Source organism: Trichosurus vulpecula, chromosome 2 (assembly GCF_011100635.1).
Source record: "Trichosurus vulpecula isolate mTriVul1 chromosome 2, mTriVul1.pri, whole genome shotgun sequence".
NCBI classification, from domain to species: domain Eukaryota; kingdom Metazoa; phylum Chordata; class Mammalia; order Diprotodontia; family Phalangeridae; genus Trichosurus; species Trichosurus vulpecula.
Window position 1 is genome coordinate 267995223 of NC_050574.1, and position 25736 is coordinate 268020958.

General features: G+C 41.8%; 1 protein-coding gene across 1 annotated transcript in view; it reads right to left on the bottom strand.

Moving 5' to 3' along the window:
* Nucleotides 1-25736, bottom strand: part of SORL1 (sortilin related receptor 1) — a 208387-nt gene that overhangs the window by 20229 nt on the left and 162422 nt on the right. Inside the window, exons 26-38 of the mRNA XM_036745727.1 lie at nucleotides 24781-24906; nucleotides 23668-23775; nucleotides 22761-22892; nucleotides 22252-22383; nucleotides 21265-21405; nucleotides 17648-17806; nucleotides 14233-14382; nucleotides 9036-9167; nucleotides 8239-8365; nucleotides 4063-4232; nucleotides 2887-2999; nucleotides 2569-2673; nucleotides 769-841 (exon numbers count right to left, since the gene is read on the bottom strand). Of these exons, the coding sequence (XP_036601622.1) occupies nucleotides 769-841; nucleotides 2569-2673; nucleotides 2887-2999; nucleotides 4063-4232; nucleotides 8239-8365; nucleotides 9036-9167; nucleotides 14233-14382; nucleotides 17648-17806; nucleotides 21265-21405; nucleotides 22252-22383; nucleotides 22761-22892; nucleotides 23668-23775; nucleotides 24781-24906 (1668 nt within the window). The remainder of the gene's footprint in view (nucleotides 1-768; nucleotides 842-2568; nucleotides 2674-2886; nucleotides 3000-4062; nucleotides 4233-8238; nucleotides 8366-9035; nucleotides 9168-14232; nucleotides 14383-17647; nucleotides 17807-21264; nucleotides 21406-22251; nucleotides 22384-22760; nucleotides 22893-23667; nucleotides 23776-24780; nucleotides 24907-25736) is intronic.

Below are 25736 nucleotides of genomic sequence, written 5' to 3' on the forward strand. Positions count from 1 at the left end.
TAAATCAATGACTAGATTTTAGTAGGAGGCCAGGTGCCCAAAAAGCATTGCTGGAAACTTTTTCTCACTGGCCTCAAGGTTTCAAGGCAAATAACTCCAACCACAAGAGGATTTCTTCTCTGATTTTAAAAGCCACAGATCCAAAGGTGAGGATGCCTGGTTCTAAGGTGAAAATCAGGAACTCACTTAGAAAACTATTTGTTAGCAAGGACTTATTTAGCTCACAGGGTCATGTGCCAGCAACCTATGAAGTACATGGCAATGAACTAAGCTTAATGATGACTTTTGGCTTTTAGCTATGGACACAATCACCACTAGCACTAGCACTAGCATTACTGGGAGACTGTGACAAAGGCTTTTTAAGAGTAGCCTTATTTGTGAATTGTAAAATAAAGCTGACAAAAAACCCACCATTTCGCAAACACATAAAACTTTAGGAAGAAGAATGGTACACTATTGATCCTGAGTGGCTTAGCTGCAAGCTTGACTAGAGATAAGGGGATATCTATCTATCTATCTAAAAGGATATCTATGGGTCCCTGTGTATCTTTGAATTATATGAAATGCTCCATTTAAAAAACAAAAAAGAAAAAAAATCATGAATGAGAAACATATCCAAACCACTGCCCCAAAGAAAATATTTATAAATCATGATGAATAAGCCCAGGAATAAGCCGGGGAGGACATTCAAATCTGTTTCTTCATCCCCAGGCCCATTTCACAAGGGTTTCTACCTTTACCACATCTGCAGGCACTGGGATCATTTACCTCTTCCTTTCGTGGTGGTGATGGATTTTGAATCGCTCCAGTTTCCTATCCCACGACTGGTAACCGCAGCGACCTTTTAAAATTAGACGTGAGTTAGTATGAAATAAGGGCAGTGCACCAGAAATCAAGGATGCCCAGTGAGCTACAAGGTTAAGAAATGACATAAGGGTGCTATTCCTCTGAGGGGCAGGCAAATGAAATGGAGATAAAGAAGGAGCACCCTGTCAGGGGCATTGAAGGGGCTGTCAGAGTCATTAGAAAATGGACTCCCACTGCCTGGTGCGCTCCAGGTCTTTCTAACGAGTGTTTATGGACAGCTGAAGGAAAAAGGCCAAAGAAAAGACTCAGTGCTACGGCATCATTAGTCTATGTACAGGGATGATCTCATATTATTAATACTTTGTGCAAATACGCCCTCTCTTCTTTAAGGTCATCAAAACACCTAAGTCTGTTTACAAATGTAACACGACGCAGCTGCCCCTCACCCTGCGGTGGAAGATGAGCACGGGGAATAACATGGAAAAGCACAGGAGTCTGGGGGCTAAGACAGCATTCTAGTTAACTCTGGAAAGAGGTGTAATACAAGGCAACACCATTTCCCGAGGTAAAACCTCCTTTTAACTTCTTAGCAGCCTTGTCATGTCTTCTGTTGGTGCCAATCCCAAGGGCAGGAAAGCCGGACAACTTTATAGCTTATTCTAAACCAGGTGCTGTAAAGGATGGGGTATTTTAATTGACATCAGGAAACCTGGATTCAAATCCCACACCTCAGGTATTTACTACCCAGGCAACTCTAGGAAAGTCTTTTTACCCCTACGGACCTCATTTTCTTTACCTGTAAAATGAGGGAATTGGACGCAACAGCTTCCCAGGTCTCTCTTCTAGCTTTAGAGCTATGATCCAAGTTTTAATGATTTTTTTTTTCTGGAGGCTTACGTGTTCCCAGAAAAGATACACTCATACTTTATTGGAAGAATTAAAAAGTATCCAAATGCCTTTTGGTTATAAGTATTCTGGATCATCCATCCACTACAGTGACTTTATCAGAGCATATTAATGAGAAGTGACTACATTATCAACACAGCCAAATGACTTAAGATTGGGCCATGATGCTGGATCATGAAGTCTCCTCCTAACATCACGGTGGAAACAAAGGCTCTCCCTGGTCCTAACGAAGTGAGCGAGGAGAGACTGTCATGAATGAACCCTTGGCTGTGGTGAGAAGACCAGAGAACTTGAACATCCGAACTTGCCTGGTTATAGCTCTACATTCTCCCACTGAGTGTCACAGTAGGAGGAGCCAGGCTTCATCTTAGTCCTGAATGGGGTGGGGGTGGGAAAGTAGGAAAAGCCTACAACATTCAAATTTCAGGGCCTAGGCTTTCTTAAGATTTTGAATACATATCTTAAGGGTTGTCCAAAAGGAAATTAAACCTCTGGGCAATAGGTTGGGCACTTTGTAGGTCACTAATGTGGCTACAATACAGGCAATAGCACGGTACTCAAAAAGCAGCAATAACATTGATAGGTTCTTAAATTTTAAAACAGGCATTAAAGAGAAAGATAGCTGGCATTAACATAGATAGCACCTTGAGGCTTGCAAAATACATTGCACACGTCTCACTTGCTCCTCAAAACAACGCTGTGAGGCAGTGCTACTGTGGTCCCCATATTACAGATGAGACAACAGTCTTAGACGGTCATAAATGTCAGAAGTGGGATGTGAAACCAGTTTTCTCCTCACTCCAAGCCCGGTCTTCTTTCCATTATATCATACCACCTTATCATTTATCAACTCACTCTTAGGGTATATAAAGTGTTGACCAACAAGTTCGTTATTTCAGTGTAGTTACTAGGTGCTCTCTGGGAGGCCCACATCTTGGTACCACTTCTACCATATTCCACCTGAGGTCAAGAGAGAAAAGAAAAAAAAAAAGCACACGGTCAAGAAAAAAAGGTAAAAAGACTGGCCCATTCTAAATAGGTAGGTACAAGAGAAGTGGAAGAATCAAAGTCTTATGAATTGGTAAGGATTCCTGGTCGTAAAGATTTTCCTTCTGCCCCAGCATGCCCAGAAGCCTACGGCGTAGGATGGAGGAGTGTCTCGAAGATACTCACAATGTATTCACGGACAAGTCCATGGGTATTGGCAGGGGGTGCCCAGTGACCCACTATCACACCTTCGATTTCCTTGTGAAGCGACAACTGGAGATTCCGAGGAGCATCAGGAACTGGTAAAGAGATGTGTCTGAGTTAAAACCAACTTGTACATCAGAGAAACAGAGGAGATTTACTGGCCTAAGAGTCCACCTGTGCATAACTCCGACATAGAAAATTTAGCTGTTACAACACCTATTCCCCTTCTTTTGTCCCAAATTCAAGTTACTTAAAATTTACTGTGCCCCTACACAGAATATGCTTCAGAATGAAAAGGTCTTGGAGGGGTAAGGACAATGCTTCTTAGAGACTATCATGCACAAATAAGCCCCTACAATACTTGATGGTATGACTAGAAAGTAAGGAAACTTTTTAAATAAACAAGCCAGAATTCCTACATATAAGTGAATTTTGCCCCCTTCAAAGCAGTCATCTGTACATTTATTTTAACAGGGCTGCCTTGCTCAGAATCTCTTCAGAATTCCCCTTTCGCAACGGCTTGCAAAGTCAGCCCAGGAGGCACACAAGAAAGCCTACTTTCTTTCCCATCTTGTACCAAAAATAATCTGCAGCTTGACCTCTTACCTTATTTCCCTAGGCCTGATTCTAAATTACTTTTGCCTTGTTTCAAAACATCTAACCTATGCCTAGAAGGCAAAGGTGTACCCTTACTGGGAATATTTAAAGGAATGTGCTGTAGGCTCTCACGGCAATTCCAAAACGGGAATTCTAGATAATGTTCTGGGTGCGTCACTGCAATGCAAGTTGACTAGTCCTGTTTTATAATTTTTTGGTTAAAAAAAAGACAAATCAGACCAATCTCTTTAGTGGTGCAATCAATCAACTCAATAGTACTAAGTAGTGGGGAACAAGGCAGAGACATAGAGTGAGGGGCTTGGGGGGTGGGGGAGGAGAAAAGGAAGAAATACTCAGAGAGCGCAGCTGTAGTGGCGGGAAGCTGGGAATGAAAGATCAGAAAATCAATCAATGAATAACAGTGGCACAGGACTGATCTATAGCTCACACAGACCTTTGCTAATCAAGCTCAAAGTTCAGGGGGCAAGGAACCAGCCACATGGCCATCCCTAGGAAGTAGCCTGCGGATTCCTACTGGCCCAGTCAGCTGAGCACACTTACGTCCTTCTGGGGTTCTGAGGGTGACAAAGTCGTTGGTGTTGTGCACTTTAGTCAGACATTGGACTTGCACTTTGACCTGATAGGTGGTGTCAGGTTTCAGGACTTTCAAGATGCTGATGGTTTTATTGCTATTAGTCTCCAATATTTTCCACATGCTCTCACCAACCATCCTGAGGGAGAAAACAAAGGTATTTCAGCTCTGAAGCAAAATGGAATTGACTGAGACTATATGGCTCCATTTAAAAGCAGCCACACCAGGCCTTTCATCACAGGAGCATCATAACACATCCAATGACAAGGAGGACCTTTTACTCTTCATGGTGGCAACTGATATGTTAGTGAATGAACTATGAACTGAGAGGTAGCAAGGACCACCAGAAAGAACCCCGAACGAGGAGTCAACAGGCCTGGATTCTGGTCCCAGACCTGCTGCCAAACAACTGGGTGACTTCAGGTATAATCACAAAACCTTAGAGTTGAACAGGAATTTCCTCTACAACCTCTCCCATAAGTGGTCATCCAGCCTCGAGTCAAGTCAACAAACATGTATTAAGAACCAGCTATGTTCCAGACACTGTCCTTGCTTTCAAGAACCTCCCAGTCCAAGGGTGAAGACAACATGTAAATCAGACATATCTGTCTTATCGACTATATATGAATCTCTCATTCTATCTTCTATCTTATCATCTGTGTATCTATGTATCTACCTAGCCACCTATTTATCATCTAGGTATCTATGTATCATCTTTCCTATGTATCATCTATATATGGATCTATCATCTGTATATCTATGTGTTATATCTATCATATTTATCTACCTACTTCTCCAATCTCTATTTACCTACCCTACCTACCTACTTATCCATCCATCTATCCTGTCTACCTACCAACCTATCTATCCATTATCATGTCTCTACCTACCCATCCTGTCTCTGTTTACCTACCTAACTCCCTCCCCATCCATTTATCCTATCTACCTATTATCTTCCTTCCTTCCCCCCTCCTTCCTCCCTAATCAGAAAGACTCTCAGAAGGAAGGCACTAAGATTAAGGAGGACCAGGAAAGGCTTCTTCTTGGCCATGGCTAGACTTTTGGATAGTTCTAATGTGGGGAACATTTTTTCCTTATATTAAGCCCAGAGTAGATGCCATTTCTACTCACTGTTCCTTGTTCTGCCCTGTGGGGTCACACAGAGTAAGTCTAATCCTCCTTCCATACGATAGATTTTCAAATGTTTGAAGATATCATGTCCTTTTTCAGTCTCTTCTTCTCTAGACTAAATACCATCAGTCGCTTTAGCTGATCCTGATTTGGTAGAACAAGGCCCTTCACCACCCTAGCACTTCTTTCTTCTGACATCATCCTTCCTAAAATCTGGCACCTAGAACTGAAGACCACACCTGATCAAGGTGGAATGCAGAAAGACTCTTCCCTATTCCTGGGACTAAGCCTCTCTCAATAAAGGCTAAGACTAAACTAAATTTTTTGGCTGCCATATTACATTACTGACTCATATGGAGCATTGTTAAGTTCACCATTTCAACCAAATGTCTTCACATTTATGCTTCTTAAATCTCACTTTGTTCTCTTTAGTTTTGTGGTTTAGTCTGTCCAGATCTTTATGGATCCTGTGACTCAGCTCTGTGTCACCTACAAATATGAGATAGATACCAACTATGTTTTTATACAAGTAACTGATAAAAATGTTAAACAGCATAGAGATAAACAGAGATCCTTGGCCATCCCACTGAAGACTTTGTCCAAGTTGGTATCACACTACAAATGATTACTCACTGGGTCAAACCATTCAACCAATTCTAAATTTTGGTGCTGTTCAGCAGTTTTTCAGTCATATCTGACTCTTTGTGAAACCATTTGGGCTTTTCTTGGCAGAGATATTGGAGTGACCTGCCATTCTCTAGTTCATTTTACAGATGAGAAACTGAGAGGCAAACAGGGTGATCACACAGCTAGTAAGTGTCTGAGGCCAGTTTTGAACTCAGGAAAATGAGTTTTCTTGACTCTGGGCCCCATGCTGTGTCCATTGTGCCATCCAGGTTACCAGCTATAGTAAAATCTAGCCAGTGTCTTTCCATCTCTTCCACAAGCATAGAGACTGACAGACACTTTGCTAAAATATACGTAAACTCCAGCTTCAATACTGACCCAATCGACCAGTCTAGTAACACTGTCAAAAGCAGCACCCTGAAGCCAGAAAGAGCTGGGTTCAAGTTCTACCTCTGACACCTACTGGTTGTATAACCTTGGGCAAGCCATTTAACTTCTCACTATCCCAAGGAACTCTTTAACACTAGAAGTTTCAGAGAAGGTACTGACCTGCGTGGGTGGACAGCTTCCTCATCTGGGAGTTCCACCAATGACTTCAACAGGTAAAGTCCCTATCCACATAGGTTTGGCATGATATGTGCCAAACTGACTGCCATCACTGCTCCCTTTTCTAGACATTCGATAGCCATCCTTCTGATAATGGCATGCTTTAGAATTTTGCAAGGAATGCAAGTAACATTTGGCTTTTTCTAATCCTGAATTATCACTGCTGCGCTCCATAACCTTTCAGATATCACTGGTGGTGACTCAAGAATCCAATCTGCCAGTTCTTTCACTACCCAAAGACGTAGTTTATCGAGGTCTGGTGACTTACACCCACCCTAGGCTCTTTCACTCATATTTTTTGTTTTGCTTTGTGACTGGCTCCCCCTATCTTGCCCAGGCTAAAAGTGAAGTACTCACTGGTCTAACCCTTCTGGCATAAGTCTCTCTGCTGCTCCAAATTCCTGAACTCAAGCAATCCGCCAGCCTCAGTCTTCCTCAGAAACAGGGAGTGTGGGCATGTGCCATTAGGCCTGGCACTTTGGGATTTGCATACTTACCTTCTGCTTTGGTACACACCTGGCCCTTAAAAAGGCATAATGGTTGATCAATTGAAAGCCCTTTTGACTAGATTTTCGAGACTCTGGCAAATGTACTTTTACCAGCCTTTCATTAGATATACTTCCACTCTTCACAATCTTTTGAACACCACTGTTGGTGGCTCAGCAATCACACTGGTCAATTCTTTCAGGAACCTGAGATGTGGGTGCGAGGTGGTACAGTGGAGAGAGCACTGGGCCTAGGGTAGGGAGGACTGGAGTTCAAATCTGGCCTCAAGGCCCTTACTAGTTGGGTGACCTTGGAGCATGTCATTTAATTGCTGTTTGCCTCAATTTACTCAACTGTAAAATGGTGATAAGGGGAAGGAACCCACTGCCTCAGTAGCCCGTGGTGACTAGATTATCTCTAAGGTCCCTTCTAGTTCTGAAATTACACACATACATATATACACATACACGTGCATATACACACATTCATACATACAAATATATAATAACCTTGGGAGTTTTATATATACTTATTTATAGTATACTACACAGTATTAGTATTTATTCATATGTATAGTATATAATATATAGTATTTATAATCATACATATTTTATTATATTTATATGTAATATATCCACACTATCATGTGTATTATATTAATTATACACAATTATATACAACATATACATAATACATATTATATATGTATATATGTATGTATATAAAATTCCCAGGGATGTAAATATAGATATGTATGTATGTGTGTGCATATATATATTTATGTGTGTGTGTGTTTATATACGTATGTGTGTGTATTCCTATTTATTTGCTGAGTAACTATTTATCAAATATTTACTTTGTGCAAGGCTAGGAGATACCAAACTATACAGAACACAGACCCTGCTTTTAAAGACTTTACAAGCTAATCTGATGGGTAGTTGTCCACTACTAACCTATAGGACCTGTACAAATATTACACATATTTTGCACAAATGTGTATAAATTTGTACAAATAACAGTGGTAGAAGAGGCAGCAGGTAACTGCAAAGGCAAACCTGAGGAGTGTGTGTGCATCATTTCACCTTGGGAGCTGGGGCCAGGGAAAGTCTTCATGGAAGAGGCAGCACCTGAGTTTGGTCCTGAGATAAGGGAGGACTTCAAAAGGTGGGAATGAGGGTTGTAGAAATCCAGTCCAGATATGGGAAATGGCATGAACAGAAGAATGGAGATGGAAAAGAGCAGATTACGGAGTGCAGCCTCGTCTGACTGAAATATATGATGATCCCAGAACTCACCGGTAATAGATATTATACACACAGGATGCTGCTGGCATTTTTTTCGGCCGAGTCCAAGTCAAAGTAACATCACCAGAGAAATCAGCTGTCCACTGGAGATTCTGTACTTTATATACAGTTGTCTCCTCTACAGACATAAAAGGATTAGCGAGAGAGTGGGAGAAAATACTGCCTCATCAAGTCTTGGGTTTGAAGGGCCCTCCGGGGGCCACTTAATCCCTTATCCAGCTTACTGACCAAGCTGGGCCGACAGTTACATTGAAAGGCCCCAGTCCTCTTAAAATAAATCCTGGGCAAGAATTCTAGAGTCTCCCTAACTGCAAATCTTTCAGGGGTCCCATATCCCTTATAGCCATGATGCATCTCTCTGCATTTTTGATCAAATCTGTCCTGTTGAAATGTTAGCAGAGGTGCCAAAGCAAATAGACTGGCATTCAGTATTGCTTCAATCATGAGAGCACCAAACACTTAATATGTTCTCAAGGAGGAGGCAATGAGTCGAGTTGAGGCACAATGTTATTTAAAGCACCAATGGCTGTGTGTTCACAACGAGAAAGAATCACAGCTAAAACAAAGCCAGGAAGGAATCGGGCCTAGTGATAAGGTAAGGATGGTGTCAGGGTTTCAAAGTCTGCCTGTTCTCATCTTCCTTAAGGGAACCAGGAGAAAGGTTCTGTTTCACCTACAGGCTGGATGAAAATTAGAAGACCCAGAGCTTCTTACAGGGGGACCCCTGGTTACCTTGGGAAAAAAGGACCAACTGTCTAAACAGGTCAGTGGGGAGAAAAGTCACTCACCAGTACAGCTCCTTTCATCACTGCCATCAGAACAGTCCAGGAAGCCGTCACAGCGCTCCGACAGGACGATGCAGGCCTCTCCATCCTCACACATGTACCGTCCACTGACGCAAGTCAATGTGCTACGTGTAGCTAGAAAACAACAAAGACAAATACAACAAAATTCAAAAGCTCATAGGAACCGTGGTAAAAGGACAGGAATGATGGATTCCATTAGTTGAGCCTGAGGCTCCAGCTCTGTTCACGTCTGTGGTCAGTGCCTGAATTTTGTTTCAGCTGAATGAGCTTCATTTAGATGTGTCAGGATTAACCATCCATAGGGGGAAGATCCATAGCTTGTAATTCTACATACCTTAAAGTTTACAAACGGAGTTCTTCATTCACATACCATGCACACAAACTCTGGGGCTCTCATGCATTCATGTGCCAACATCTTCAACACATCGCTCAGGGGAGCACCTCAATCTCCTTGACTCTACCATCTCTGAGCAATGATAACAATAGTCAAGATGCCTGCTTTTACTGTGGGCAGCTAGGTGGCACAGTGGATAGAATGTTGGGCCTGGAGTCAGGAAGATCTGAGTTTGAACCTGGCCTCAGACACTTACTAATCACATAACCTGTTAGCCTCAGTGTCCTCAGCTGCAAAATGGGGGCGATAAGAGCACCCGTTTCCTGGGGTTGTTTTGAGGAACCAATGGGATAATAACTGGCACATGATAATCACCATATAAAGTTAGCTATTGTCATCACCATCACTATTATTATTGGTGCATAGATCACTTAAAATTTTTCAAAATATTTTCACATAAAACAAGATAATGCATATCAAGAGATCCAGAAAGGTTGAAAAGACATACAAATATATGCTCTCTACTTTCACTGACCCTTTGCACAATACTGTAAAATTAAGTCAAGAAACTATCTCAATAAAATATAAGAGTTCTCAAAATCAAATCCTGACTCTACACCTGCAGTTCATCCTGAGGAAAAAGGAACAGTCAGTGTTGCTGCGCAGACAGCTCTCCGCTGAGCTCAGATTTCAAAAGCGCATACATACAAAGGATAGAAGAGGTGGCGTATAAACTAGGGTGGACCTAGAAGAGAAGTGGGGTGGGTGATCACTAAGGTCTCTTCTAGCTTGCAATCCCCTCTTCTCTCTCAAGCAGATAAAGTATCACTTCTTTTTGGAAGGAAGGAAGTAAAGAAGGGAGGGAATAGGGAAGGAGGAAGATGACAGAGCAACAGATAGTGAGAAAGAGATAGGCATACAGAGAGACAGAGTGATAGACAAGGGCAGGAGAAAAGAAAAAGAAGTCTGGAGAATGAGTGCAGTATAGGCATGAGTGAGGTGAAGCATGGCTTGGTTCCTTATTAAAACAGAGCTCCCAGGGAGGGAGTCACCAATTAGAAGAGCAGGGCCTCAAGGCCAGAAGTTTCTCCAGGATAGCAAAGCAGCAGGTAAAGAGAAGAAATCCAGAGTCTGCCCTACTTAAAAGGAAAAAAAAATAGCAGGAAAGGCTTCATAGCTACTGACACTCTATCAAAAGGAATTATCTTCAAATTGGAAAGAGTGAAACGAACACTGTTTAAGAAGGAACTAAAGACCACAATTGGTGAGGAGACAGTAGCAGAGAACTTGGTTACTTTCAATAACTCATCAGGCCCATACAAACTATACCCCAGGGTACCAAGAGAACCCGTAATTGAGATAGCAGAACCACTGTCAATAATCTCTGGGACAACATGGAGCCTGGCAGAGAAGCCTAGGGATGGAAGAGAGGGAAATGTTCTAATTTTCCAAAAAGGGCAGATTCTAGAAATTACAGACCAGCCAGTGAGTTTCATGGGATTGCTAGCAATATTTTATTAGATAACTGGTAAGCATTTAGAAAAGAATGCAGTGATAACAAGGAGCAAATCGTGCCCAATTAACATCACTTCCTTTCCAAAAGGGACCAAGGGATTGCCAGAGACCCAGTCTAGACTAATTTCAGAACAATTTTAACAAAATCTATCCCATTATGCTCGTGGACAAGACAGAAATGTGGGAGGGATGATGACAAAACTAACTGCCATTTTAAAAATGTTTAGCTTAATTATCTCATTTTACCTTTATGACAACCCTGAAGTTCTAAGTACTATGGGTATTGTTATTCCTGTTTTACAGATGGGAAAACGAAGCCTCTGAGTCAGTCAGTCAATAAACATTTAATAAGCACCTATTGCGTGCAAAGCACTCTGCTAAACACCGGTGACTTACCCAACAACTAATACCTATCAGGGGCAGGACTTTAACCCAGCTCTTCCTGACTCCAAGTCCAGAACTCTATTCTATACCAGGCTGTCTACCAATAGGATATTGGAGTGGGGGTTGGGGCTATGTAACTGCTTGAACAATCCCACCATTGAATAAAAGATGAAGGTCAGCCTAGAAGGAAGTTTCCACTGGATTCAACTTCAGCTCAAACTCTGGTTCTACAACATACTAACGACAATGGACAAACCACTGAACTTTTTTGTATGCAACATTTTCTTGTCTAACATTTTAACCAGTAACTTCGATAAAAATATCGAAGGCATGCTTACTCAATTTTTATAATGCACAAAGCTGAAAGGAATAACCTATAGGATGAAGAATAAAGTCAAGCTTTTAAAAGGATGCTGATGTGTCGGAATAACCAGAACAAATGAACAAGACAAAATTCCATAAGGATAAATGTCAATTTCTGCACTTGAGTTCAAAGATTCAATTTAAGCACCAAGAACTCTGGTTTAATAGCAACTTATTTGACAAAGACCTAGGGGTTCTAGGTGGATGCATGCTCAATATGAGTCTGGTATGACTTGGCTGCCCCAAAAGCTACTATTGTCTTAGGCTAGATGGATAACAACAATAATCGTAGTAATAATGTATTGTATGCAGGACAAGGGATATATAAGTGACAGTGTTCTCTGCACACACATCTATTTTATATATATATATACACACACATATGTATATATACATATACATACACACACACACACACACACACACACATAAAATAGACATAAATATACTTTTCTGTTCACTGAGGCATTAACAAAATGAAGTGTTTCCAGAAGAGTACAACCAAAACAGTGAAGGACCTAAAAATCACATCATAGACTTATGAGTTCCAAGAAATTTTTGTCATGGAAAAGGGCAACGGAAGAAGACAAAAGAGAATTCCAATTCTGTCTCTCTCTTACTAGTTATGTGAGCTCACTTAACGCCTGTGCCTTAGTTTCTTAATTTGCAATATAAGGATAATAACTATCCTTCCTATCTCATTAATTCATTCCTATCTCATTAATTAATTGACAATATGAGGATAATAACTGTCCTTCCTATCTCATAGGGCCAATGAAATGAGATCATGTATATAAAAGCATTTTGTACATCATAAAGGGTTATACAAATGTCAGAAATAATGGTGAGGAGGAAGATGACAACGACACTGCCATTTTGGGGATGGCTGAAGGAACTGGGGATTTTTAAACTGGAGAAGAGAAGATGTGGCTAAGGACATAAGTCACCTTCAAAGTTTCAGGGGTTGTCTTATGAAACTATGTGGTTCCAGAGGGCAGAACTAGCAGCAAATGGTGAAAGTTATAGAGAGGCATATTTTGGCTCAATATAAAAAAAATTTCCTAACAGCAAGAACTCTCCAGAAACTGAATGGGTTACAACCTTATGAGGTCATGCAACTTGTCACTGGAGGCATCCCAGCAGAGTCTGAATGACCAATCGTCAGGGACGCTATGGATGGTGTTTGCGTACTGGGTAGTAAGTTGGATTAGGTGACTTTATTAGATGACGTTGGATTAAAGCCTTTTCCAATTCTATGAGGGAACAGGTATTATTATTGCCGTTTGAAAGAGGAAAACATTAAGAACAAGGAAGTTAGCTGCCTTGTTCGAAATCCAGCAGTTGGTTATTGGGAGACTGGGGATCAGAACCCAATTTTCTTTCCACCAGACCATGTTCCCTCCTTAATTATGCTATTCTTCCCACAGGGAAAATAAACAAAACATTATCAGTAGGACGCCCTCTTTAACCTCTGACAGCAGATATACATGGATTCTTCCATACTCTTTCACCCAGTTGCCTTTGTGGCCAGAGCTTGCATATTTGAGATGGTAACAAGGCCTATTGTGGAAATCTGCAGTTATGAAACAGAACAAAGCTAACTGGCCCTCAAAGGGATGGATGCAACCCTTGATCTTGAACTTGTAAGCAAGGAGGTAACTAGGCACAGGTAACGTTCTTCAAGTGCGGCTCAGAAGTCTCTGCTTTTTCATCTAGAACAGCATCATCTTTGGCTTTCTGACCTTCCCACCCTCCCCCTGGGCAGCAGTCTTTTGGGTGTGAATTGAATAGGCTTGGAAATATCTGTTAGGCCATCCCTGCCCCACCCCCTTCAAAAGTCACAGAAACTGTCCAAATGATGTATTTTATCTTGAATGTGTGTTCCATACAACAGTGTGCCTTGAAATGGATACTAGTAAGCCAAGAACAGACACAAAAGATACCCTCCCCTGCCCCTTTTTAAAGAGGAGATGATAATACCAGAAATCCCTAACTCCCAGTGAAAAATAAAATAACTCTAAAGCACTATGTCCATGTAACCTTTGATGTGGGTGTTTTCAGAGTGACTACAGGCACATTCATGTATTTATTCATTCAACAAATGTTTACTAAGCACATACTGTGAGCAGAGCACTGTGCTGTGTGTTTGGGAGGCATGGCAGGGCATACAAAAGCTAAAACAGAGGTGTCAAACTCACTGCCCGAGTGGCCCTCAAGACTCCTGAGTGCAGCCTGAACCAGATGAAAATGTAATTGGGAAATATTTAACAAAATAAATAAAAATACAACGCAAGACATAAAATCACAAACATATTTTCTAAGTCAATATGCGGCCTGCAGGCATCCATTTCTTAACTATGATTGCACCGGTCTACAACAGTGTAGACCCTGACCCCAAATGTTTATGAGCATTAACACAAACAGGCCTGTACATATGTATACACAGATACACACACACACGCACACACACACACAGACAGATTCCACTCAAGTAGGGATATACAATTCACAAGGATATTAATCACAAGGAATAGAAGACCAACACTAAACATCAGCCTTCCTAATGGCTCTCCAGGCACTTACGACAGTTGGACTCATCCATGCCATCCCGGCAGTCCCTATGACCATCACAGCGCTTCCAATTGGGAATGCACTTCTTTGGTTGTTGGCACTCAAATTCAAACCTGCTGCATCGTCCGAGCTGGGTAGCAGTGGAGGTCGATGAGATATTAGCTGGGAAAGGAGACAAGAAGACCATTAGGACCTCAGGACAAAGGGGAAGGGCCAGTGAACATTGGGGACAATATAGAAAGAGCCACAGAAAGGTCTCAAAGAGCTAGAAAGTGTAATGATGAAATATGTACATAGGGGTTTGACAGGAAAGAAGTGAGAGGTGATCTGTTCTATTCCACTCAAAACTGCTGGAAGCCACAGTACAGCTGAGATTAAAGAACACCGATTAAGAATAAGGCATGACCTTCAAAAGACCTGGAGTAAGGGTTATAGTGCCAAATGCTGTATGAGGGATCTAAGGGAGCACCTGGACAGAATGAGAAGCCATGGGTGGACCGTAACTTGTATTAATAGATGTTGAGTTCCTGTATCGATAAGAACTGCTATAAGGAAATATCTAAGAGAAGAATAATGAAAATGGTTCAAAGGCTGGTCTTGGGGCAAAGGACAAAGTAAAGAGATACCTCATCTAGGCACATAAATTACTAACCATATACTAGTATGTTACATGAGGGCTTAAGTCCTCACTACACACAAAATCTTTGGGGGGAGACGAGCTTTATGTACATGAAACAGCTAGAAAGCAATTCATGAAAATACAATTGAGGGCTAAAATGTACAATACAAAATACAAAAGGGAGAGAGATCAGTGTGCACTGAGGTCATCACAGGAAGTTTCACTGCAAGAGTCACATAAAAGATAAGGATGTCACAGCTCTCAGGTCTAGGTCAGAGATCTCCTGACAGCCTTTCTTTCTCTAAAAGTTACAGCCTTATATATTCTGAAAAATGATGGGGTTTTCAGATATGTTAGGGGCAAATAGGAGGCCAACTTCAGTGGAAGAGGGGGCAGATGTAGGGGAAAAGTGGGAACTAGCGTGGTACTAGGTAAGTAGCATGGGTTCACATTATGGAAGTCCTTGAACAGAAAGCTGAGGAGTCTGGAATTATACAACTGGGCAACACAGAGCCATGGAAGGTTCTTAAGCAGGAGGGTGATGTGATGGAGAAAGAACCGAATGGAGACGTAACAATTTGCTATGCAAAGTTTTTATGCAAAGGATGAGTGATTATTCTCTATTTCTACAAAAAAAGAAATAAGTTCAAAATATACAGATGCAGGAAGAATTCAGATTAGACAGAAGAAATGCCCTCTGACTCTTGAAACAGTGAGTCAAGAGATCTGGGTTCTAATCTCGGTTGTGTCATTTGCAGGATTTGGGGTAAGTCGGCTCATTTCTCTGAACTCTGTTATCCACTTAAGAAAATGGAAGGGACCGAATTAGACAACATTCGAAGGGAGGAGTTCTTAATCATTTTTGTGTCATGGACCCTTTTGGCAGTATGATGAAGCCTAAAGACCCCTTCTCTTTTAAATACATAAAATAAAAATACATAGTATTGCTAACAAAATCAATTCTATAGAAATAGAATTATCAAAATATTAAAAAAAAAAGTTCATGGATTCCAGGTTAAGCACTCCTGCTCTTGCAGCTGTAACAAAATGATTCACATAATCACGTAGGTCAGAGCTGAAGGCAACTGTAAAGACTTAGTGCACATGTCAAAACTGAGGACGTGATTTATTCAACATCCGACTAAGTGATGAGAGAGCCAGGATACGAACCCAAGCCTCCTCAGTCCACATTCCATTTAGAGGAATCCAGAGGAGCGTTCGTTCATTCAATAAACATTTATCAAGTGCCTACTATGTGCTGGGCACTGTGATAAGCACTGCAGAATCTCTTCTCTGATAACCTTTAAGAACAGGACACTCATCTAGCCGGTGTTTCTATTCTGCTGGAAGTGAAGTGTATGAATTAGTCGAGCTCTCAAGGTCTTTAGAAGCCTGTTCGTTGCAGGCACGAAGGACAGTTATTTCAAAGGCTCAGACATGGTAGATGGAGCGTCGTCTTTGAAGAACAATGAGGATAGTTTGGCTGAGCCGTGGAATGAAGGTGGGTGATGTGTAATGAGGCTGGAAATTAAGACAGTGTAGAAGGAAAGGCTGGTTGCTCCTTTGAAAGAACAGGTGCGTCACCACATATGACCACTAGATGGCAGTCTTCTACTCTTTTTTGAGGAGGAAAAGTGACACGCCTATGTGTTCACTACCAGAGGGTTAAACATAAAAGTATATTCCTACCCACACTTGCAGCTGCACTTCCCGCTCAGGGAGAAAGGTGCGGAGCCTTGGAGACGGGAACAAGAGAGCTGGAAGAGTCCTGCAGCAAGTGCAGGGGGCCAGTAACAACACCATCGTTCCGTCTTTTCCTGTCACTCATAAATCTGATGTACCATCGCTAGCTCTAAAGCTGCTGCTGCAGAGGAAGTTAGCCCAGTCTCTACACCTACCTCCCCAAAAGACAAGAAGGCAGTGGAGTTAGGAAGAGCTGACTTCCAATCTGGCCTCAGACCCTTGTTGTATGACCCTGGGCAAGTCACTTAACCCCCATGTGCCTCAGTTTCCCCATCTGAAAAATGATGATAATAACAGCAGGTACCGCCCAGGGGTTATTGTAGGGATCAAATTAGGCAATATTTGTAAAAGGTTTCACAAACCTTAAAGCACTACATAAAAATGCTAGCTATTATTATTAAGAAGGCAACATGTTATAGTGCAAAGATCACTAGGTTAGAGTTTAGAACACCTGGGTTCAAATTCGAGCTCTACCTCAGCTGGGGAGTTTGGGGATGGGGGTGGGGTATGCAAAAGGTGGACAGAGCTCTGGGCCTAGGGTCAGAAAGACTTGAATTCAAATCTAGCCTCAGATTCTTACTAGCTGTGTGACCCTGGATAATTCATTTAACTTCTGTCTGCCTCAGTTTGCTCAACTGTAAAGTGGGGATAGTAACAGTACGTATCTCCCAGCATTGTTGCAAGGATGGAATAAGATAACATTTGTAAAGTGCTTTGTGCAGTGCCTGGCACCATTCCCTTCCCCAACTCCCATCTTGCTGTGTGTGTGACCCCAGGAAAGTCCTTCCTCCTTTCTGCGGCTCAGTCTCCCCTTCATAAAATGACAGCCTCTGACCAGATGATTTCTATGCCGCCCTCCTGCTCCTGACAGCCTTCCGAGGCAAGGCCTCTGCATTTCTTTCTCCCCATCATATCATGTCGGCTGTCTGAGAAAGAGTCTGATAAAGGCACTTTCTCACAGTGACTTCCAGAAACCTGGGGCTCTCTAAAGAGGTGCAACGCTCAAGCTCAGCAGAGGCATCTTCCACAGGTGGGAGGTAAAGAGGCCAGAGCTCTAAAACTCACCAGCGGTCGGGCAGGCTTCCTCATCAGAGCCATCAGGGCAATCTTTGTACCCATCGCATGCCCAGCTGTTCATGATGCAGGCACCGCTGTTACAGCGGAAGTAATTGGGCAGACACGTGGAAGGCCTCGTCGTCGTGCTGGGGGGAAGGAGATGGGAATCTGCGAAAAACAGAGAGCAACAAAACCCTCAGAAGTCACCGTCACACAAAGAAAGCTAATTCCATAATCTCTAAGTCTAAATGTGGCACCCTGGCCCCTGCATGGCTCATGTGGAAGCAAGGCGGGCAGAGACAGCTACACATGAGAACGGTGGAAAATTCAAGTGTTATTTACTTGGTAGCTTTGGGATGAGTTGACACGTGTATGTACATGGCCAGCAAGCTTACCATCCCGATTGTGTTTGGTTCCGGCCAGCACTGAAATGGGTTTGTAGTCCTGGGGTATATATGTTAGCTGACAGCTAGAGAGGAGAGCGTTTAGAGGGTGCTGAGTGCCAGGACATCTACCTTGGGCCTGAACATTTGAAGTGGTTAACCCAAAGTTGACTAGACTGTCAAGGGCAAGGACCCAAAGTGAGAGACTAGAAGAAGCACGCTAAGATAGTGGTAAAGTCATCAGAAGGTTCAAGTCTCAAGAGCTGCTACTTCCTGGTTACCTGACCTTGGCCAAGTCATTTACCTTTTCTGATCCGGTTTCATCTGTTAAAATGAAGCCAATATTTGCCCTCCCCAGAGCCCAGGGTTGTAGAGAGAATTTAATAACTGGCACGGTAGATAGAGCACTGGGCCTGGAGTCAGCAACACCTGAATTCAAATCCAGACTCAGACACTGACCTGGGCAAATGACATCGCTGTTTGCCTTGGTCTTCTTAACTATAAAATGGGGATGATAATAACACCTGCCTCCCAGGGTCATCATGAGGACCAACTGAGATGATATTTGTAATGCTAAACTTAGCAAAGCGTCTAGCATACAGTAGGTGCCTTATAAATGTTACTGTTATCAGTTTTTTCTTCCCCCTTTTAAATTTTATTTTCTTTTTTTCTAAAGCAAATGCAAAAAAGACAAAGCATATAAACTTAAATATTAAAACAATTACAAAATAAGAAAAAATGCCATATGCACAGCAGAACACAGGAGCAGATCCGAAATATGCAGCAATAAATTTCCATTTCAAGAAAGCCTTATGTGATAGATACTACATGTCGTGCTAAGAGCTATCCATCTTTTCTTTGCTCCTTTTTAAGTTTTCTTTTGTTCTCTGCTTAACACTTTTTACTTTGTTCTTTTTCCCCCTATCCTTCCCCCATAAAGGCTTCAATTAAACAGATATATTTATTTCTAGATATATACATACATATACACATACATACATATATAAACATATACTTTACCTAACAAATTCTACTCCTGATCTTTGTTTTATGATTTCCCATCCCTCCTAACTCCTCTGCTTTACTTCTACATGCTACCTTGCTCTCCTATTATTTAACCTAATCCCCCACAACCCCTCCCTTATCCTCCCATTCCCATAAATCTAAACACCCTTCTGTAGCCCCCTATAATCTATTCCCTCACCCTCCCCTCTAGAGATCCCTCCCTTCTCCTCTCCCCCTCCCTATCCCCTTACCATTTTATGCCTTCTGAATTTAGAAGACTTTTATACTCTTCTAGATATATATGTATTATTCCCTCTTGAACCCACTCCTGACTAAAGTAGGTTTCCAGAACTACCACCCTTCCTCCAGTGTGTAAGGTAATTACTCATTTTAGCTGTTCCTAAACAGTTTTACTTTTTGAAGTCATATCATACTCAGGTCTACCCCAAACTTTCTTACAAACTACCTAATTACCAATAGCAATCTCAGACATACGTTTTACGTTTACATTTTACATACATAAAAGGTAAATAGTTTATTGAATGCCTTGGAATTAGTCTTTGTTATGTAACTTATACTTCTCTTGCCTCTTGTATGTCAAATCTTCTATTAAGTTCAGGTTTCTTTTTAACAAAGTCCTGAAAGTCTGACAGTTCATTAAATGTCCATTCATTTTCACTGAGGATTATGCTTAGCTTTGCTGAGTATATTTTCTCCTGGAAGCCCAGTTCTTTTGCTCTTCAATATACAGTGTTCCGAGACCTGTGGTCTTTTACTGTTGCCACTGCTCAGTCTTGTGTGATTCTAACTGTGACACCGCCATATTTAAATTGGTTTTTTTTTTCCTTGTTGCTCGTAATATTTTATCCTTGAGCTGGGGGTTTCAGAATTTGACTATAATATTTCTGTGGGTTTTTCTCATAGGAGCTCTTTCAGGTGGTGATCAGTGGATTTTTTTTTTTTTCTATTTCTACTTTTCCCTCTTGTTCCAATGCTTCAGGACAATTTTCTTCAATTATTTCTTGTATTGTTATATTAAGATTCTTTTTTTGATCATAGCTTCCAGGTAGTCCAATTATTCTTGTTTTCTCTTCTTGATCTGTTCTCTAGATCTGTTGTTCTTCTTATGAGATGTTTCACATTCTCTTTGATTTTTCATTCTTTATATTTTGTTTTATTATTTCTTGATCTCTTATAACTTCCCAGGCTTCTTCTTGTCCAATTCTGATTTTCAAGGAGTCATTTTTTTCCTTAAGATCCTTCATCTCTTTTCCTAATTTGTTAACTTTCTTTTCATAATCTTGTTTTTCTTGGATTGTTCTTTTTTTTTAATTTTTCCTCAATCTCTCTCATTTGATTTTTTAAGTATTTTTAAAGTTCTTCTATGAATTCTTTTGGGGCAGGTGACCATTTGACATTAATCTCTGGGGTAGAAGAGGGTTTCTTTATTTCAGTATCCTTCTCTGATCCTCTCCCCAGTCTTTTCTATTTCCCTAGTACCTCTCTATAGCTAGATTCCTTCTCCTTTGCTTCTATATGTAGCAGCTTAGTTTTTGTAATCATCTCTAGTCCTAGGGTATGAGGGATGGTGCCTCTGGCCTGGAACTGAAACCAGGACCTCCAGCCTCAGAGGAGGCCCTGCCCCACTGCTTCTGCACTCACCAGGTGTGAGCTGGTTCCTTCTTGCCCCAGGCTGCATCTCTGCAGCACAGCTGGGTCTAGAGTTCCCTGTCAGCAGAGGTTCCCTAGATCTTACCCAGCTCAGATGCCCAACTCTCCTCACTGTGGGGGGTAGGGGTAGGGGTGGAAGAGATCCTGTGACTGGGGCCAAGGCAGCCTCTCAACCCAGCTAACCCCAGGGCCTGCCACTTGTTTAAGCCATCCTTAGTCTGGAGGTGTTTACTCTTCACAAGGACCAAACCTTGTTCTGGGATTTTTCTTCAGATCTTCTCAGATTGTCCCAGGAGGACCCCTGCTCTGCCCCTACTCTTACTTATTTTTACTGCTCTATGTTGGCTCTGAGGGACTATTTTATCTCTTTTGTGGAGGAAAATCTTGAGAGCTTGGAATTTTCTGACCTACTCGGCCATCTTCCCAGAATGCTCTCCTGTTATTGTTATTATTATAATCATCCTTATCCTCATCATTATTTAGGCAAAGCACTTTGTAAAACAGCAAGCGTTCTATAAAGACGAGCTCTTATTAGCATCAGTCAGCTTGTTGTAAGCGCTCGCTTACCTCCACCTCCACAATCCTTTTCATCAGACCAGTCCCCACAGTCATTCTCCGTGTCACACTTCCACCTGTTTGGAATGCAGTGCCCATTTTCACACCGGAATTGGAAGTACCGAGAGCAGTTTGGTGCTTCAGTGGGGTTTTCTAAAGATACCAACCATGAGCAGTAGTCACTTTCCCAGTACATATTATTCAGAGATCTCAAAGATCTAATTGCACCTTTCTTACCCAGAACCCAGCTGCATTTATCAAAGCTATTAGACTCTACAACAGAGACAAAAAAAAATATCTGCATAATTCCATAAACGCCACCCCCACTTTTCTCCTCCTCATGAAACTCAATTCCCTAAAATATACCGTAACATTTTGAAAATCATTATCTAAATTTAAAACTATACGCATCTGACAAAGAGAATGGTCTATTGATGAAAATTAATGGTGGTCATCTATCTGTGAATTAGGACACTTGGTACTCTGAAGAGCATTACACTCAAAAAATGAATATATAGATAGATACATACATGTGTATGTGTACATATACATACATATTCAAAACTTGGTACTTTGAAGAGCATTACACTCAAAAATGGAAATATAAAGAATATATATTTATAATATATATAATAAATATGTGTGTGCATAATATATATAACATGTGTGTATATGTGTATATATACATACATACATATTAAAAACTTGGTACTTTGAAGAGCATTGCAATCAAAAATGAAAGCATATATAAATAATATATATAACATACACACACATATTTCATCTCAATAAGGAGTTGTCCAATAGCTTCCAAAGTCTCTCAAGACATGACAACCCATAAATTGGCTGAGAATTAGCTGCAGTTCCTAAAAAAAAAGAAAAAAGTCTGCATATGACCAAATTTCATTTCATTTCACTTCTTCCTGAATTAAGGGTGAGTGTTATAAGATCAGGAGGACAGAAGAGTGAACAAACACAATTTTTTAAAAATTAGCTTACCACAATTGGCTTCATCTGAGTAATCCCCGCAGTCATCCATCCCATCACATTTCCAAATCAAACTAATACAAACTCCATTCTGACACCGGAAACTGAACTGGTCACAAACCTTGCGGAATTCAGGGTCTGGGGCTAACAAAGGAACAAGTTAACTTGAGATAATGATCATTCCTATGCTAAAAAGTTCAGCACAGCCGGACAACATAGGGGTAAAAAAGGCCAGAAAACTTCTCAAGGGCTCTTCTGATCCAAAGATTCTATGAAATATATAAAGCCCAAGCAAAAAAAAAAATCCCAAATTCTAATCTCTTAGTACTTTGACTACTATCAACTAAAAAGGCTTACACTAATTTATATATAATGTCTAGTCTTTTAAGATAGCCTGTATTGGATAATTGACAGATCTCTAAGCTAAGTGAATAAACACACCTAAACTGGCCTCACCACCCTTCATCTGTGACAGTCCTTCCACCATTTTAGGATATCTTTTCCCTGAGCAGCCCACTTACCACACCCAGCAAAAGCTGCATCCTCATCTGAGCCGTCACGACACTGGACAATGCCGTCACAGACCATGGTGTGCAAGAGGCACTGCTCGTGGTTTTTACACACAAAGTCCATGAAACGACTACACAGGGGCTCTGAAAGAATTCACAGACAGCAGGAGATGTCAATTAGACAAATATCCATTAAGCACCTACTATGTGCAAAGAAAGCCCTGTGTTAGACACCTAAGGAGACATAGTAAGTATAGATAACACACAGTCTTTGCCCTCAGAATTTAGTTATGTGGGGTAAAAGATAAAAACAACACTGATAAGTAAAATGCACAGTAAAAACATTGTACAAAACAAAGAGCTATAGGAAACCCAAGGGGGAAAAGGGCATTAATTCATTACTAAGGGGTTGGGGGAGTGAAAGGAGGGAGGGCTTCATAAAGGAGGTAGCTTTTTAGTTGGGTTTAAATGGATGGTTTGGAATTCAGGAGGGGAGGGCGGGTGGGACTTTGCTACCCAACATTATTCTGTGGTAACAATGGACATTTCAGGCAAATAGAGCCTTAAACCAAGGCATTAAAACAACAACTTGGGATTTAAGGGAGTTTCAGGTCACAAAATGTTGCATGTGTTGCACTAGTAATACTAGATTTGTATGTAATTGACCCAGGAGACAGTGCCAATGCCCACTGAAGAAGCTAGAACTTCTCTCAACCAAAACCCAAGGGCATGTAATCCCTCTGGTGTTGTCTTATCTACCTTGGGGAGCTAGCAAGAGACTGCCTGAGTAGCTGAAGGTCAGTCTGATTAAAAACAGACCCTGAGAAGCAATCATGGCAGCAAAGTGTTGGGACTGCCTGTTCCCAACCACCACAGACACCCTGTCTGTGGCTTCCCCTTGGAAGAGTACTGCACTCACCACAATGCTGCTCATCTGAGCCATCTGAGCAGTCATGGAGCCCATCACAGTGCTTGCTGGAAGGAATACAGGTACCATTGGGGCAACGGAATCCATTGCACTTCTTCTCTGGAATTTGATAACGGAAGAAAATGAAAAGAAAGAAAAAAAAAAATCAGTGCCCAGGTACAGGAGGCCATGAAGCTTGGATCAAGTTTTAAAATAACAATAATCATTATAGAAAGAGTCTGGGACGGATTTTAGATACTTTCTAGTCTAATCTCCTCATTTTAGAGATGAGGGAACTAAAGGGCAAAGCATTTAAGCAAGCAGCCTAAGATCATATTGGGAGTAAGCAGCCAAGGCTCCTATACTGGGAAAATTCCCCTTTATAATTTCATTAGAGCACTCTGCCATCTATCCTCTCAACAATCACATAAGGTAAGGAGAACAGGTTCCTAAACACAGGCCACCATCTAGCCTTTACCTCTGCTATCAATCTTTGAAAAAACAAACAGAGGAACCAAACAGCAAGGGTTTAAAGGATCTGCCTGAATGAAGTAAGACACTGAAAGTCTGTAGAGAAACAAAACTAGGAACCTCAATTCACACATTCAGATATATAAATCTTGCCAAAAGAGCACTGCCTCCAGATCGTAGCCAGGCATAGTGATTCAAAATGAGAATAGACCCACGCTGGTCTCTGAGCCCCAAGGAAGCAATTTCACAGGTAGGGTAGAGCCATGAGGAACAACAAATGGTCAAAGCATCCCTTCTGGAAAAGCAACCAACCAAAAGGAATGTTCCCAAGTCCTTAAATCTGGCTCACTTAAAACTCTGAGAAATGGAGTAGTTTTCCCAGCTCAGAGGGAATCTTTCAGTGAAGAATGATGGAATTTCTCATCCTGAAGCCTTCTGCTTTCTAGTGGAGACTGAGAGGGAGAGAGAGAGGGGGAGAAGGAGAGAGGGAGGGGGAGAGAGGGAGCGAGGGAGAGAGAGAGAGGGAGGGGAAGGGAGAGAGAGAGAGAGGGAGGAGGCGGGGAGGGAGAGATAGAGAGAGAGACAGAGAGAGACAGAGAAAGACAGAGAGAGAGAGAGAGAGACAGACACTGGGTCAGAGGCATCTGCACTTACCACAGTTGATAGGGTCCTCATCAGAGCCATCCTGGCAATCAGCATCCCCGTCACAAGCCCACCTTTGAGGGATACAGTGACCATTGCGACACTGGAAGCTGGAGGCCTCACAGGTGTGGAAGATGGCTAAAAACAAAACAGAAGGAGACAGCATCACCACAGCTGCCCCTTCTCTCTCCCCGACCAACCACTGAGAGGAAGGGATTGCTGTCTGGTCCTCAAAACTGAAGGAGGAAGGTCTGCACAAGGCAGGGCCTAGAAAGCTGGGGAAGGCTGGTTTCTAAGCTCAGTGGGTGAAGCTTGATGAATGGGCTGGCATGTCTAATGTTCAACAAGTTTTAAAAATCACTGCAGAGTCACCATGAAACTCCATATACAGAAGTTAAACAAAGCGATCGTCCCCTGACTGAGTGGTGCATGGCTGGGAAAAGACAAATGGGTGTGTGTGTGTGTGTGTGTGTGTGTGTGTGTGTGTGTTCCTCTCTCCTCTCCTTTCTGTCTCTCCCTCCCCTCTCCTTTCCCTGCCCTTCTCTCCCTTTCTCTCTCCCTCTCTCTCTCTCCCTCCCACCCTCTCCTTACAACATATGCTTTACAGAAGCAGTTGTTTCCTCTTTGTTTGAACTGGTCACATTTATTTTTGCTTGCACATGCCCAAAGATCTTTGCTACAAGCATACTGGTAACCAGAGCGGGACAGGACAACTCTTGACCGTGAATTCTAGTCTAGTCCACTTAATATTTTGTTATAGAGAGGCAGCATTACAGTCAGGGTTCAAATTTCCTGCCTCTGATCTTGTTAGCTGGGAAACTTAATCTTTCAGGGTCCCAGGCAACTTTCTAAGCCTGTAGACTGATGTGCATTTAAATTGATAGAGGGAGATTCCATACCAGGGGTTTCCTTCAAGAAAGAAATTAGAGACCTATCTCATCACAACTCAACAAGGTAAAAGTTATAAG